Source organism: Stegodyphus dumicola, chromosome X2, assembly GCF_044657685.1.
Source record: "Stegodyphus dumicola isolate Sdum_Otavi_A_Nest chromosome X2, ASM4465768v1".
NCBI classification, from domain to species: Eukaryota; Metazoa; Arthropoda; class Arachnida; order Araneae; family Eresidae; genus Stegodyphus; species Stegodyphus dumicola.
Genome location: NC_140781.1, coordinates 125,096,999 through 125,115,537, shown reverse-complemented (window position 1 = coordinate 125,115,537; position 18,539 = coordinate 125,096,999). Strand labels below are relative to the sequence as shown.

Genomic DNA, 18,539 nt, shown 5'->3' with positions numbered 1-18,539 from the left:
TTTTTTTTGACACAAGGTATGCTTGCAAGGATACACATGGTTATTTACTTCTTTGCCTCCCCACTTTTGTCATGCTTGTAAATTAACTTGGTTGAAAAGCAAATCTACCAGAGGCACTGACTCTTTCTCCAGTGGGATGCAGCAGAAATGAGTCCCAGAGTTTTGTCCATGCTTTTTATTCAGGAGGCCATTCCCTTTTTAGAAGTAACTGAGTCACAGCTGCAAGATTCTATCAAGGATTAGATTAATAGGGTGATGTTAAAAATAACAACTATTTGGAAATCAAACTCTGCCTTAAGTCTAAGACAATATGAAGACACATTTGATCTAACTGTGATTACAGTGATAATACATTTTTGCACACTGCAGCAAATTTAGATACATTAAAATGTGCATAAGGTATCTTGATACAAAATGACAAATAGTCGACTTTAAAAAAAAAAAAAAAAAAAAAAAAAAACTAATCACAGATTTCAAGATTCCGAAATTCTACAAATCTGTAAACTTCCATTGGATTTGGAAATCTTGGATTTATTGGAAATCTGTAAACTTTCATGAGAAAAAAATGACAAAAAAAAAAAAAAAAAAAAAAAACCTAGTTTCCTTTTAAAACAAATGAAAGAATTATCAAAAATACACAATGCTTTTCTAAAAAACTTGAAAATTCAAAAACTTCCTTTTAATATGAAACCAAATTTATTGGTTTCTGGTATAGATTTAACTTGTTTAGATAAAATAGAAGACAAGGTTTCGAAGATCACAAATAATAGAACTAACTATTAATGCAACTTCAAATACTGAGCTAAAGACAAAGGTATCTTTAACAATGAGCTCAACAAAAAAACAAATACCAAATTTCACTAAGTATGTTGAATGACTGTCCCGAAAACAGTTCAATCAGAATCTACGATTCCTCAATAATTGTAGTTGTTCTAAGAGTGGGCAATGTAACTTTCACACAAATAATGGCAAGAGTAGCTATTGCTTCTGTCATCAAAAGTTTAAAGCTGATGCTTGTATGTTTCTCCATGTAGTGTCAGAAACTAAATTTGGCTGCTCTGCAGCACTACGTTCATCATGCAAGAAAGACACCCTCCCCCCAAAAAACACGTAATCTAGGCTGCTATTTTTGATGTACAAGTGTTAAGCTAGAGAATGTCCAGATTTTTAATCCTGGCAACAAAAAGTGCAGCAGTCAAGAAAAGTGACATTTACAGGCACCCTTCTATTGGCAAACACTGTCATTAATACCAGACTGAGTAGACCAGGAGCAAGTGGTTCACAATACAAACAGTAGATGGCATCACAAGTCCAAAGAGTTCCAAAACAAGCAGCAGCACAACTTCAAGAAATATTCAAGAAGCACCCAAGACTATAATGCCAAGAACTATGTGGTACAGATTAAAGAGATACATTTAGAAATTATATATCTTTCTGCAAATTTTTCGAGCTGCAATAAAAGATCTTTCCGAGAAATAGTGTTGCCCATAGCTCCTTCATATGCAATCCAAGCATTCATTGTAATGAAATATTACATAACACAGGCATGGGTCATCTGCACCTTGCGGCTTTTGGTGAGTAATTTGTAGCCATCGAGTCTAGCATGTCAACACCCTACTTTGAAGACCTTGTAAAACACCACATTTTCAAGCAGTTTCTTGGCACTATCTGCAACATCTACACTTTGGTGAAGAGTGTTCACGACTAACAAATTTCCATTGTTCTTGCACTGAAACATAGTCACAGTGCAATTTGTATTAGTAAGTAAAGTCACATAAAGCACATGATTAGAATAATGTAAAACATCAAGAATTTCTCATCTTGCATGCTTCATTATTCCAATTAATCTGGTACAGTACAACGTCCGAGGTTCGGACTCATTGGATCTTCGGCGATTCCAGATTTGGGATTTTTACGGATAGAAGATCATCAGTTTAAAACTAGTAAGATGGCATGCCGAAATTATAAAATAAAAAATATGAAATCATGATTTATGAAATAATGAGCCTTTATGATTTAAAGAGTATCAAAATTTACACACACACACACACGTGAAAAAAAAAGGAGGCATAATATTTATTTACTTTATTAAACATTTCTTTTTAATATAAATTGTTTTTCTTTCATTTTTTGTGCTAATAATTTCTCTTTAATTCTATAGACAGACATAATTTCTTGTTCAGTTAGAAAGTTCCATTGTTCAAGTCTGTAAATATGTCAAGAATTTCAGACTATCTTGCTAAATGAAAATTTTTTGATTTCAATAACCTCTCCATCACGTTCTTCACTATCGATAGTGGTATTTTCTGAATCTAGAACCATACTACAGATTGTGCCGTCCGTTAATTGATTGGTCACAATGAAAAATCTGTTATATCATTTTCATTTATTACCGCTTCTCCATATTTCTTTACAAAATCCATTAATTGGAAAATTTCACATAAGTTGCAATATCCGAAAAATCTTCAAATTCGCAACTATTATCTTCATCATCCCCACCATGAAATATGGTAGCTGGCCATAATTATACTAAGCATTTTTTAAAGTACCTGGAGACACATCTTCTCATGATCTTGCGATGCTCCACACAACAGATTCTATGCTTAAATATTAAAAAAATTCCTAAATATTGTTGCCATTATTCAAGTAATTTAATGTGGATTTTAAAAATGCTAATTTATGCTTGTATTTCAGCGTGCGCACTATTCCGATATTCATAGGCCGAATGATGGACGTACAATTTGGAGGAAAGAGTAATACGGATACACTGTCTTTCACTAAAACTTTTAAGTGAAGTAGGAGCCGAACAGTTGTTAACTATCAGGACAATTGTTGCATAATCAGATAAACCAACCGAATTCAAATGCTGCTGCGACTTGCGTATGAAGTGATTTTTAAACCAATTATTCATTAATGCTTGCATCATTCATGCTCTTTTATTTGCACGAGATATAATGGGGAAAATCTTTACTCCTTTAAATGCTCAAGGTTGTGTATTTTTTCCGATTATGAAAAGTTTACACTTGTGTATTCCTGCAGCATTTGCACATGCTAAAATTGTTAATTTCCCTTTGGAATCTTTGACACCAGTTGCAGACTTTTCTGTAGAGGTTGCCAAGGTATCTTGCAGTACATACTGCCAGAAAAGACCAGTTTCATCAGCACTGTAAATTTGTTCTGGAGATAAATTTTCATTATTAATGAGTTCAACGAATTTATCAGCAGCTTCAGATCACCTACAGGTTTTTCGCATTAAGTTTTTAATTGCCTTATGCCATGGTGATTTTTAAATTTGGTTGACCAACCTGTCGAATATATGCACTGAATTTTTAATTTCATTTCTTCATGAAATATTTTGGCTTGAGCCATTAGCATTAGACTCGTCAATGGCATGGCCTCGTTGCGATGCTTTCTAACCCATTCAATCATCACTTTGTCATGATCGTCACTTTTAGCATAAAGAATAATTTTTCTGTTACTCACTGTGAGTGGGGTGTTGGAATACACAAAAAAATTCAAAAAGTTCCTTTTTCTTATGTCATATACAGTTAGTTGACTTTCTAATGCCATACTTCTCGCACAATTTTGAGATGGATATGCCTTTATCCATTTTTTGCAGCAACTCTAAGGTTTGCTTAACGGATATCAAAACTTGCTTTCGCTTCACGGATCCTGCTGCAGCTCCAGAATTAGAAACTCTTTTTGACATAATTGAAAGTCCAAGCTTTAATTTTCATAAAATTGCTGTAATAATAAAAGACTGCAAAAAATAATAAGCTGGATCAAATCAGAAGGTTAAGAAACAGCACAATCTGCTACATTAACTGAAATTCCTTGGAATCAAAATAAAGTATAATTGCAGCCTAGCTTAATAGCATTCAGTATACATTACTTGCTATGTATCATGAGACAGGCAAAGAAATTAAGTTGTTCCACTAAATTTTGGCTTGCTTCTATCGCATACTCAATTAAGCTTGAATTATATTAGTTTAGTTATTTATTATACTTACGTCTATTTCTTGCACATGCTTAAGGCTAATCTGATTCCTGAAAAAATAAATTCCCACATTACTTATGTCTTGTTGAGGGACGGCACTAGATATCTTACTGTCTGCTGTAGTCCCTGCAGGTCCTAAATTCTGCTACGAAGCGCTTCCCTATGTTCTAAATTTTTGCCGCTCCAAATTTTGGATCCCAGCAATTTTCTTAAATTCTAAAAACTTTGCTTCCCTCAAATTTGACTCACAGTGCTTCTTTAAATTTCCACAATTTTGTCTTCCCTAAATTCTGCCTCCCTGTGGCCATACAAGCTCTGGTGGCGGTTCTGGGTTTATGTGAATAACAAATCAGTTATTTTTAATTCAAATAGCATTAATATTTTGGCCTACGAGCTTCATAAACAAAATCTATTTTTAGCATATGGAAAGAAATTTTTGTTAAATTTTTCCTTGTCAAAATTTCTTAGGGCATTCAACTTAAGTCTGTAATCATCACCAAAAGTAAGGTCAACATAAAAAGCTGCCATACTCTTTGTTATTCAATTGCATGAGTCATTATACAAGTTGTCATGTGTTGATAAACATGAGGTGATGAAAGCACAGTAGAATAAATAATGATTTGTAAAGGTTGGCATCAGCGATATAAAATATTAGTAGGTGTACAATCAAGGATGTCTCTATGTAGAATGTTTCAGTTTGAAATGTATGTGAAGAACCTATGGAGCCAAATTATTGATCTCACTAACTTATGCTAAAATAATTGTTTCTTCAATAACAAAGTATTTTATTTAGTGCCTAAGTGAAATTAAGAATTGGAACTCTCTACATGTTTTGCTGGGGGGGGGGATATCAAATGCGCATGCGTAAAGTATACAAAAAAAAAAAAAAAAGGTTCTTGGTGGCTTTAAGGTACGGTTTTTAGATTATTCCGTATATTGGATGTCCGGATCTTGGACTTTGTACTGTACTTATTTTTTCAACTTCAGTTTATCATTAGATTAAGTAAAGTTAGAAAACAAGTGGCAACATACTTGCATTTATGCAAAACGATTCCAGCATACTTATAACAACATAGTCAATTTAATTTTTCAGATCATGTCTTTCCGAGCTTTTCTAAAATAAGGTAAAGCATTTAGCCTATATTTTGAGCTCATGTCGGCAGCAATCTAAAACTTAAATGTTAATCCGAATGTTTCATGCTTACTGGGAATGCACTGCAAAAATGGCCAGCTGCCTTTGTAAAGGAAATAATTGTTCATCAATCTGCACTTTTTTTTTATTTCTTTATAAAGTTTTCAAGCAATTCGTCTCAAACAGAGGATACAAGACAACAGCAAACTTGTTCTTTTCTTATCTCTGAGATCTTCTAGACTTTTTGCAGAATATCTTAATCTTAATATTTCTTTGAATCTATCATATGTCATTGTCATGAAAAAATGCAGATCCACACACATTATCTCATAAACTAATGATTGAAATTCATATTGCACAAGTTCCCTGAGGATACAAAAGTGCTAAAACAGCAGTGTCTGTGTTTAGTGACACTAACCAGTTCTCATTTTGATGTTGCGGATGACTTTTTCTTTTAACATTTATTTCACTGTTATTTTCATTGGTTATTTCATCTACAAGTAAATCCAATGAACTTATAACTCTTTTACACATTTTTATCTGCATATAGCATTATTCTACCAGATGATTCTATTAATGTATTTTGAAGCTTAAAGTACCCTGGTAAAACATTCTGTTTGGCTTATGGTCCATATTCATCCATATTGTGCCATTTCTATAACTGCTTCATTCACATCAAAAATGAATTATGATGTCAAATTTTATCCATTGCCTTTCTTCCTTATTTATTCTTTATGGGCACATTAGCATATTTAGTTTTTGGAGCTTTTCTAACAAAATACCAAAGCTTGTTTTTATTCAGATTTTTCATAAGATTCTTGAAGCTAACACAGAGATGAGCTTAACAGTCCAGCCTGATTGAGCAGCAGTAAAAGGAGGAGTCTTGGCTGGAACTGTCGAGCAGCAAGAAAAGTTGTGATTGAAGGCTTTTCTGGAACTGGTGGCAATGAGAGTGCTGGTTTGTAGGAGGTGGGGTAAATCTTGTCTAAACAAAAGGCTGGTTTTCAATGGTCGATACCAATGACTAACTTCTTATCAGAGATAAGTAAAGTGAAATGTTTTTTAATTCTTTATAGAACTGGGAATGGGCCATCAGAAGGGAAGGTTAATGGTCTCTGTACTGTATCATGCCGAAGAAAGACATAACCGCAAACCTCATGTGCTGGGTGCACAAAAGTTTTTGTGTTGGAATGCAATGAAGTCTGAGTTCGTAACAGGTTCAGAACATAGTTTTGGAGCCTTAGCACAAATCTGAAAGGCTCAGTATTACTCTGAGAAAATGAAGTAAGGAATTCTAAGGGAAGACGTAGAGTGGAACTGTACACCAACTTGGCAGTTCTGCATTTTACATCAGATTTGAAGGCTGATTGTACTCATAACAAGACTAATTGCAATGATGCAATCCACCTGCTATTGTTATGGCATCAAGTGCTTGTTTCAAGGAGTGATGAAAACACACAATTAAACCATTGCTGGCTGGATATTATAGAGTTGTGTGTATGAAATTTATGCCCAACAAAGCTGACAGTAAGCAGAACACAGCCTAATGGAGCTGTCTTTAATGATCAGTTGTTATTGTGCAGGCTACGTCAAAACTAGATATCCAGCCCAAGATGAAGGTGTGAGCAACAGTTCCTGCAAATATGTCTTTGACAGGAAATGCTTCAGTCCATTGAGTGAATTGATCAATACATGCAAGTAGATTAGGAGGTATCGGCCAGATTAAGAGTAAATTTATGCGGTCAGATCTTGAAGCTGGTAGGGTGAAATGTTGAATGGACTGTGCATATTTCTGGTAACCTGGGATCACTGACGTTCCAAACAGAATCGGGTCCATTCTGCAACATCTTTTTGCATGGAAGGCCAGACAATCCTATACTACACAAGGCCTCTTGTCACACATATACCCAGATTGGACAGATTAGGTAGAGATTTGAAGATTCCTCATTACAGACTAGCTGGAACATATGGCCAAACTTTATTATTACTTGTGTCACAGATAATTTCCAGTACAGGTGATATTTTACATGACTTAAGCTGTAAGGAGATTTTGGAATTGTTTGTCAGATGTTCCAACTCACAATCAATCTCTACGAAGTTCACAACACCGAAACACACTCAAACAGGATATTTAAATTCACTGACTAATCTAGGTTTTACTAGTGTGTTTTGAGAAAATTCCAGTATGTGTGATGCACGTTGGCTGTGCTTAGGATAAATTAATTATGGTACAACTTGAAAACACAAAAATTTGCTAATTACATATAACTCAGATAAAAAAAAAACTTACTTTTGAATTCCCTAAGCATTACTATATTGGAGTTGTTCTCCTCAGTAACTTTTAAATTAAGTTTTTGATTAACTAAGAAAACTTGCTATACAATATTTACATACTAAACCAACATTCTCTTCAGCAATCAACTGTATCACAAAATTAGTTAAGACCAAATGAATTCCCTTTTTAATTACATGAAAAGAGTATATAATACCAGAAGTGATTGTTAGTGCATGTGAAATATATGCAGTCACAGACATTGAAATACATTTACAATAAAATTTCAGCAAAAATAAAATTAGTTAAAAGTGTAACTTAAAAATTAATTTGTCATGCATGAAACATAATTTTAGAAGAGAAATTAAACACTTACAAATCATTTCATCTAAGTAATAAACCAAACTCAACTCAGAAACGAAAGGAATTAATTTTTCAATGCTATATATAAACTTTTAAACATTGGATTTTTTCTATCATTAATTGTGATAAAATTATGTCACAAATGATAGCTTCATTGTTTTAAGAAAGTATTACAAATACATTCCGAAATGGAAGTTAATGTTTACTAAACAGCAATGGGACAGCAGTTATACCTATCCTATTATATAACATATAATTGCCAAACAATCATTTCTGTAAATATTATGACAGTTGCTGAATGAAGAAACATATCTGCTCAATTTTTGTTTTTTGACTTCACAATTTTAATCTGTGCTTTCCATTCATCTGATATATATTATGTTCACTATTACATGGTCACGTTATATTCAAGCGTTTGATGATATGCACCACAAGCAGATACGGTCATATTGTAACATAACAGGAGTTATATTAATATTCATCACATCTTTATTTATTTTTATGGCATTATAAAACAGTTCACGTTGCTGGTAATAAATTTTTTGGAAGGTTTTCCACTAATATATCATTATTAACAGAGAAACCACTTTCTACTGCGGCAATGCCATGTGATAAAATTAGAACTAGTTTCACAAACCTCCACAGTTTTTCAAAATCTGAATTAATAATCAAGTGCTTAATGAAAAGATCAAGTCACATTGCAGCATAGTTAACAAAAGTGTCTTTCCAAACACCCATATTTCTGAATAAGAATTCTTTAAACTGCCCTTTCGATTAATCTGCAACTTCAGAATTTATCCATTCACTTCATACAGTATATGCAGTAACCTGTCCTTCCTTTTCTTACATAAAAATTCATTAGAAATAATGAACTTAGGAACTAATGATAAAATGTATTTGACAAAGCTATACTTAAATGGACTTCTTTTTACTATTTTTGACACTAGCTTAGCAAAAAAAGGTTCTGTACTGAGTTCTGAATTCTCTTTTCTTTAGATCAGACACTCCACTTTCAGCTAAACTCGCACTTGCAGCAATACCCACATCTGTATCTGCAATATTACAATTTATGGTTTGATTCAGAATACCTATTTTCATAAATTTTTCAGGAGTTTTTAGACTCTTGACTTAATCTCTTGACAAATTTTAAGAGAAACTGATTTAGAAAACTATGGAACGTTGTGTACAGAAAGGAGCACACAGGATCAGCTGTCTGAAATAATTTTAGAAATAGATGTAGAACTTTTGAAAAAAAAAAAAAAAATCCAAAAGAAGCCTATCTTTATCAACTTCTCTCAGTCATTCAATTGACAGTTTTTGGCAGTTCAGATGATTCTATATACCTTTTAAAAGAGGAAAAATATCAATAGCTCTTTTAGCAATAAGTATGTTTCCACACCAACACTTCACAAAATTTTAGCAGAAAAGTCGTATAATTAGTAATGGCAATATAATCTGCTCGCTAAGTAGGACTATCTTTAAATAATGCACACATGTCTTTAAGTAATGCAGTTTGAGTCCAGGTTGAGGGCCTTATATGCTGATGCTATTTAAAAACCACTCCAACAGTGAAATTCGAGGTGTTGATCAAGTGGGTCAGTTATTAACCCATGGCATGAAACCCAAGCATGCTCAAAGTCAGTTTTACACTTCTCAAAAGCAATAATCACCTGATCATTCCACCGGACAGGATGCTTCTTGTTCTTATTTAAAACTTTTAAGAATTCATCCGTTCATTTGAATGAACATCTACAAAAGTTTAACATCACTATGAATTGGCAGAGATGGGAAATAGTTTTGGGAAGTCTTTTATAATTTTAGTTTTTCCTATAGTGGCTTTGCACCAGAAACAATTACAGGACAAGAAAGATATTGCAAACTTGCCTATTACACACTTATCAGGATTTATCATTTAAGAATGTGATTTTAACTAATTAAAAACCAGTTTTAAGCGTAGGAGATATTTTTCCTCAGGGCAGGTCATCGAAGTACAGTATTACAAAGTCCAAACCAGATAATACCTGGTGAATGAACCTTCGGAAAGTTGGACCTGAATTTCAAAGTGCCATAGCCATAAATTTGCAGTCTAAAAGGGTTTGTGAATGCTCCTTTGGGTACGCCATCTGGGATAACTAGAATTTTGTGAACAGTTCATAAAAAATCAAAGCCTCAAAAGATTTTTTCCAGCAAACATCTGGGTGCAGTCCTGGATATGAGGGTAAGCATACCTATCAGGTTTGTAACAGCATTTAGTTGATGGTTATCTTCACAAGAACACCAGTCGCCATTTGCTTTTTGAATAATGTGCAGAGAACTAGCTCAAGTGCTCTTTGAGTGCTGCATAATATACCTTGTGACATAGGGAATTCAAATTCTTGGCATGCAGCTCAGAAGTTGATGACACAGTTTACAAAGAATGGGATGTACCTTAGCCTTGATATGGCAACAGACCATTGGAGTTTTCATTTTATTTGAAATATGCGATGGATTAGTGAGTTCAGGGTAAAAGTGAATCATTAATCAAATTTTGGATCGCTTAAAAGGATAAACAAATTTGCACTGAGATGGTTATCGGTAAGAAGTTTGCCAAAACAGGATAGTTCTACCACCAATCAAATGATTATTTATAACACCTACCAACATATTGAACTTTTTTAAGAAGTCAAAAACCTGTAATAGGTTGATTGACATCCGTAGTTACAAAAGCCCAAGTAAAAGCAATACACAAATTTAGATTGAACTTTACGATCTCTGTGCCGTTAGAGGAAAACAGACCCAATGAACTGAGAATTTGCATACTAACAATACCAAGTGGGAATTACAAATAAATCAACTGCAGAGTGAATCACAAAATTTAATTTTGATGATGGATCAGCCAGAAGAATGCAGCAAATATGGAGGTAGCAATTTTGGTCGTTGGGCGATTGACGGTACTAGTTTTCTGATAGATGAAAAGAACTAGGAGAATTACTTTTTTCCCAGCCTGGAGCCAAAATTTGTATGTAAAAAAAAATTATTATTAGCTGGGTCTTTGTACTGGTGATAGGGACTTTGGGACTGACAATGTTATTTGTTGTGTCTAACATTATTCTCTCCGTGCTCTTGTGAGCATTCTCATTTGTTTACAATACTCAACAACTTGTTGATTTGTGAAATTTTATGTTCTAGGTGAGATGATTGAGGGACTACAGCATTATTAATGGTGGGTAGATTTGTTAGGTCTGTAATTTTGCCAGTGACAACAGCTAGTTTCGATAATTCATTGCTGACAGCTGCAAGAATGCTCTGGGTATGTTCTGGAAGTTGAGAGAGTCAGATGAATCTCTGCAAGAGCTTTCACCATCAACCTGCAAGGTTTCCCAAGCGAGAAAGCAATTATGAGGGGTGCTGATCAACCAGTTAGAGATCCTTCAATGAAGTATGAACCTTGGATTCTTGACTCTCAGAGTGAAGTTTAATTAAACACCTATTGAGTGTCTCATTCTCATTGGTAAAGAGGGGCTGCAATGGAATATCACTCACACTGTTAAGAATGTTCTATCCAATGGCACAGACAACATGACTGAATTTTGTTTCATATAACTTATACCTGCAATGCCCTAATTTCGGCAAACAAAAAGTTGGGGCTCATTTGTTAAAAATTATGTGACTTAACGCCTTAAGGACCAGCGGCGGAAGAATGAAGCGCAGTCACGGGACCGGACGTGCTGAAATGGATCGTCGCCACCAGTACACGCATTTTCAGGAGTTAAGCCCAATTTTACACAGAAAAAAAGTATAAAACCAGCATTTGGATATTATGACTTCAAATTTTAAGTTACGTATTTAATGTACTTGTTTATAATGTGTATTAACATGAAGAATATCACATTAATAGAAATAAACAGACAAAATACAAAAATCATAACTATACACGCAGAAATAAATACTACAGTCAAAAGTCGTTAATTCGGACACCCATAATCCGGAATGATCTATAATCCGGACCTCAAAGCTACAAACTTTCTGCACATGTGTCGCGTTCCCGCATGCGCACAGGCGTTTACGAGAGCGCGTAAGACCCTTACGGCTGCGAATATGTTTGTGCGCATGCGCGTTTAATGTGTAACAGAGTTATACGCTAAGCTAAAATTATCTAATTCAGTTAATGTTGCAGATTGCGTTGTTCCTTAATCTTCGAATTGGATCCGGCTTATTATTTTTTGCAGACTGTTAGAGCAATTTTATAAAAGTAAGCTTGAACTTTCGATTATGTCAAATAGAATTTCCGATATATATTTACTACAAAGCGAAAGTATGGTTTGAAATCCGAAATCTGTTTATCAATTTCACGCTGCTCTGCGGCAGAGGGGGGGGGCAGAAACGTCATTATTAGATTATGATAGATTAGAAAGATTATGTCAAACAGAATTTCCGATATATATTTACTAATATGCAATTTGTATCTACAAAGCGAAAGTATGTTTTGAAATCCGAAATCTGTTTATCAATTCCAAGCCGTGGATTGGAAGTTGATCTGTCAGCACTATCCTTATCTTCAGGGCAGATGTTTTTATTTTATTTGGTTTATAATTCCGTACTAAGTGTAGTAGTTCATCTCGATGTGCTCCGTGTTTGATATGATTTAAATCAAGTTCCTCGTCATTATAATTCGCTTCCGATAGTGAAGAAAGTGACCCAAAGGTTATTGAAAACGAAAACATTTCGATTGACAAATTAGTCGGTATTCTCAACACAGCAATTATAGGACTTGAACAGCGGAACTTTGTAACTAAACAAGAAATTATGTCTGTTTAATAGAATTAAAGAGAAAGTATTATCACATGAAACGAAGCAACTTACATTGAAGGAAATGTTTAATAAAGTAAACAAATAAATATTAAGCTTTTTCTTTTTGTAAATTTTGATACCCTTTAGATCATAATTGTTCTTTATTTCATAAATTACGGTTTCATATTTTTAATTTTGTAATTTCTGCATGCCATCTTACCAGATTTAAACTGATGATCTATAATCCAGAAAAATCGATAATCCGGAATCGCCGAAGTCCTGACGAGTCCGAATTAACGACTTTTGACTGTATAAACAGGGAAAAAATTACAAATACGAAAACTAAAAAAAAAAAAAAAAAAAAAAAAACAAGAACTACCTATAGGTATTTAAATTCCAATTTAAAAATTCTGCTGTGAGTGAAATAACTCAAAACAAGGATCGACACACAGTCCTACATTGCATATTTCGCACTCAAAATACGTTGTTTGCTTTCACTTTCCCTTGGTTTTAGTGCACACAACGCATCCTCTCCTACCTTTATCACTTTTCCGTCAACGTAAATTTTTAGAAACTGTCTTCCAGTTAGACGGAAAGGTATAGTGTCTGGTGATTTTAGACAAATTTTTAAGTTTTTAAGTAAGGTCTCTTAGCCATGGCTAACGGAATGAAACTGAATATAAGCCCGACACATGTCCCAAAACTTCTTCAAAAGACACTCAGAAATATTTCATCCTCAAAACCTGTGTAACATCAGGTTTATATTAGAAAACTTCCTGTTTTTCTAAATCAAAAACAGCGTCCATGATGACCGCAAAGTGATCAAGGAAAGAGCCCCACTGGCGGGATATCCATTACTGATCACATCAATATATATACATGATATATAATTACATTATATGTAAAGTAAATACATTATATACAAAAATATAACGCCTGTGTCATTATACATAATGACCATTCAAGGCATTATATATAATGACCTATTAAATTGAGTAAGAAAAACAAAAACGCTGGCTCTTTCCTGAGAAATGCGAGCAAGACGCATTACTTATTGAGAAAGCTGATAGTCTTTCCCGTTCTGTAATAATGTTGTAATGTTACTTTTTGATTAACTAAGAAAGCTTATGTTAAGTTTCAAAATAAATAGAAAAAAATCCTAATGAAATAAACAAAAATGCCTGTGCCCCTTTAATTCACAGGCTCACTTATAAATAGCCGTGACTTCCAGTTTGTTTATTTCAATCAATCTCTCGAAACCAGAAGCAAAAACAGAAACTAATGTTAGCACATGAAGGTCTGGGTTAAACCAATAGGTAAGAAAGAGTAGGAGGACTGATTTTGGTCACATTTACTTAAGACAAACAAGTAAAATACATTTAAAAATATGTTCACACAAACAGAATATAAATGCAATAAAAAGCAGAAATAAATTAAAAAACACAAATTGATAGATGCAAGGTATCAAATATATCACACAGTTAAAAGGGAATAAAAAATACAAAAATCATAAAAAATAGCACATTTACACAATAATTAGAAAACCACAGAGTTAATGCTAAAAAATTATATGCTAATTAAAATATTCTGACAATTTATGATATTTATAACTAAAAAAATAATATATATATGTAATGAAAACAAATTAACAGGTACTGATACAGGAACACCAAGACATAGAAATGCAGAAGAAGAAAATGACATACCAAATGTTGATAGCATAGCACATACAACTCACAGAATGAAGTATATCCATACTGAAGAGGAAGAATGCTGCTAATCCGTAATGAATAGGAACTGGGCAGTCAAGGCAGATTGAATTCCCTTTTTAATTAAATTGACGCCCGGTGGTGCAGTGGCTAGCGCATTATGTACCAGCACCACAGGACCGGGGTTCGAACATCGGGCTGGGGAAGGTCGACTCAGAGTTTTATCCCTTGAGTGGGTCGATAAAATAAGTACCAAGTCCGCTTGGGGACTAAACACCGGGGATACTGTGACAAGCTGACCACTTGTTCAGGGCATATGCTCACACACCCCTGGCCCATGGTCAAGAAAGCAGATTTCTGGCCACTGCACACTTGCCCCACTTAGTTTAGTTTTATTTAAATTAACAATTCTGGCCACAATTCACTTGACACTCTAATCGTACCTATTTCCAGAACATTTACATTTTTAAACTATTACAATAGGAAGAGAGACAGCAAAATTGTGTCCAAGCAGCACAGAGGGTGAAGCTGAAAGTGTGCTTTTATCCAATATGGAAGATCGATAAGAGGAAGGATTTGGTTTAAGTTAGAAAAGTTTCAGTTCTCAAAACTTCAAGTTCTGAATAAGCTACATCATCAGTTTTATGCAAGCTCTATGGCATATATTAATCTAGAAATGGTGCTGACAGGAAAGTTATTACTACTTTGAGAAAACAGAAAGGAAACACCCAAATTAAAGATGAGGTATCAAGAAGCCATTACTAAAGTAAATTATAAAGCTGATTGATATATTTTTATCTTATATATATACATACACGAGGCATTTTGTTATAACCCTTAAAATAACATAAATATGCTTAGTAACTCAGCACTGCACAGAATTCATAAGAAAATAAGACATGCACACACTTCGTGAATTGTAGCACAGTTTATGATCAAACATCGTGTTCATGAACATAGGTCACCAAACACGGAATCATTTGTCCCAAAAATATCATTTAATTTGTTCTTGTGCAGTTATGGTACATATAATGATAGGTTGGCATGTAAAAAAATATATATCACACCATCAGTAAAACTTAACAGATTATATTTTATTTCTAGAATTTTTGAATAAGTCTGAGTTATGCATTCTCAGTAAATAAGGTGATCAACAAAAACCTTTTCAGATCCCAGCTTGTACTTCATGTGCCATGAGAATAAACTGAAGTGTCACAGCATGCTATCATCTTGTGGGAATGCTAATCACCACAATGCCATCTGTATTCAGTAAGTAAAATCAGAAAATCCAGAAAGCACAATCATTTACTTTCTGAAAGGTAAATGTCAGTGATATTAAAGGAAAAAAAAACTTTTGTTCTAATAAAATGAGGTGAGTTTCATTAACTCTTTTGCATTGAGAGAGGACCAAATCTTTTTTCCTCAAAAATCGAACCTACTTAAGTAATAACAACAACCTACTTAAATAAAGTGACAACTTCTTTCTTGGATGCTTTCACCCTGTGTGAAGTTTCCCCTTGGTATGGGATTGCAACTTCGGACATCAATAGCTAAACATTGATAGTAAACAAAGGAAAAAGAAGGTGCATTAAAATAACAGAACTACTTTTAGTCGCCTTGAAAAGAATGACTGACATGTCATTTAACAACTCCTGAAAGCAATGAGTAATGCAGTAACATGATGGGGAAAAGCACTACGTAGGAAATCATTCAGGCATTCGGGTGACCTGCTGTTGTCTGAATGATTGGGCATTTGGGGCCACTTCGGTGTGAAAGAGTTAATTTAATATGGAAAAAATTTTACTTTGTGTTTTATAAACCAAAAATTACTAATGAAGGCTCAATGTGTTTGTACCCATTCTAACATTTGCAATCTAAGCTCATTAATGCTCAACAAAGGGTTAAAGCAAAGTAAAACATTTGTATTTTTTCCTAGCAAATCTATACTGCAGCAAATTTCAATTCTTAGAGGCTAGAATTTTTACAGTTTCTACTAATAATGTGTTTATACAAAAATACTTCTTCATTATATAAAAAAAAATTTATTTCTTTGATGAATTTTCTTGTTTCAAAATGCAAGAATATTGGTCTTTAATACCTTTCAAATGGTTAAACTGAAATCTAAAGACCAAGATTACAAGATTTTTTTTAGTAATATTCATTTAATGTCATTCATAGCACTTGTCATACACAGCAAGTGATGCCATCAGAATGAAAATTAAGAGATAACTTTTTTTTTCAATATAATAAATTCACATTACGTGTTTTCTTCATTTTTATGTCCTGGATCAGTTAGATGAATAATTACTAGTAACTGCTTGTTTGATATCTTAAAGAACTTTGGAAGTTGTAAAGATAATATGTTCGGTAATCAGGCCTAACACAGAAAATGCTTAAATTAACTGTAAAAGTGAGCTAATTTCTTTCACAAAATCTGCTTTTCAGGGATTTCAAGTTATCTGCTGTTGCAGATTCCAGATCAAATCACTTTTGCTTTCCGAAAAATACACAATATATTTCATAAAAGTTTTAAAGGTTAGAAATACAGAGTTGATTTTTCTTTTAGAAAAATTTTCAAATTAAGAAAGTTCATTTATCAAAAAAAAAAAAAAAAAAAAAAATTAAACTTCTATATGTATCAAAATAAAAAAAAAACGAAATAAAAACATGATGAAACACGGTAACACTAGCATGTATTACACAAATATATATGTTTTTAAAGATTTTTGAAAAACAGTAATAAAAGGAAATACAATATAACAAAATATCATATATTTAATGGAATAAAAAATTATGATGCAGAAATTTTGTACCATGATAAGTAGAAATATTTGTGAAAACTACAATAAACCTATACTCTCGAAGCATAACACTGCTTATGGAATTTATTTACGCAGAACATTTAGACAGATAAAATGTTTTGTACATAGCAAGTAAAGAGTAAATAACAAACCCAACTCTTGTTTAGAAAATATGAAGAACAAAAACTTTGTTCATATTTTATACAATGTCATGAAATCTGATAACTTACCTTAAAGATTTTGGGAAGAACACGAAGCCTAGTGCCTTTTGTCAAGAGGAGGGAAGGAGGACCACATTTTGTTACACTATACAGAAAAAGTTTAAACCAAACTGAGCTGACCTACAGAGCAGGTAAAAGATAATTCAATAATTAAAAAAATTCCATGACCATAAAAATATTAAACATTAGGGAAATGTAATATTGTATTTTATAAAACGCAGACTTTTACAATGCAGGAAATTTCGGCCACCTTACAGTGGAAATACTATAATCAAATGCTAAGAAACCTACCAAACAAATGCAGAGCAGCAGCAAAGTAAAATATCATACTATGACTTTTTGGTTAATATTTTTATGCCTGGTTAACAAAGACAGCAAATACCGCATTTTGTAATTTAGTAATTTAGTAAGTTAGCTAAGCTTGCTTCCTATTTATACACTAAATTTTTCTTCGAACTCACTGATTTATAATCATTACATGCCTTTCTACTTCTTTAAAATTAATAAAAGAACTTAAATGTTCTTGTATATATGATGAATAAAATGGAAGAAACATTCATTAAAATAATTTCATGTGTTACAAATCAAAAATTTTTAATGATATATAGTTCTATGTATGATATACATAGTCATTCTTAAATAATGTGCATTAAATATTTGACATGATGCAAAAGTAGCCGTCATGTATACAAAATAAACATTTGCACAAATTTTAACATTAGGTGACATTTTAAAAATTGCACAAAAGGGATAATGGAAGAAAAATAAAGTATTCCAAATAACTGCAATAAGTGCTGTAATGCCAGTTCAAAACTAGAAGATGCTATAGTAACTACAATAAACTGAGTACAAACTTTGAAAACAAATACTTGATACAGAGTTAACTTTCAAGACCATCATAGTTAAAACAATGAAGAATGACTACTTGAAAACTGATTGCAATATTTAGATGGGTAGACGATATTTGTTTTCACAAGCCTTTTGAATGCTTCTCAGACAAAAATGGTAATTCTATAATAGAAGATTACTCAGTTTTTAACCACTTCCCTTACAAATTTTTTTGAAAAAAAATTGCAAAAAATCATCACATTTTTTTATTTTATGATTAAATACAATAAAACGAAACAAATCAAAATATGTAAGTTTTAAGTTGGATTTTTAATTTTTTGAAAGTGTAAAAGCATTTATTTTTAATATTAGTTTACTATCCCGAGTTATCTCGGGCAAACGAAAATAGTTAAATATTAATCTTTGTATGATTGTTTTTGAAACAA

The 18,539-nt window shown here is 32.9% G+C and overlaps 1 protein-coding gene across 2 annotated transcripts in view; it reads right to left on the bottom strand.

Moving 5' to 3' along the window:
• LOC118197094 (protein FAM91A1) overlaps positions 1-18,539 on the bottom strand; it is a 169,635-nt gene that overhangs the window by 22,595 nt on the left and 128,501 nt on the right. For both annotated transcript variants that reach the window (XM_085809656.1, XM_085809657.1), the window contains one exon: positions 17,275-17,385. In XM_085809656.1, the coding sequence (XP_085665782.1) occupies positions 17,275-17,385 (111 nt within the window). The remainder of the gene's footprint in view (positions 1-17,274; positions 17,386-18,539) is intronic.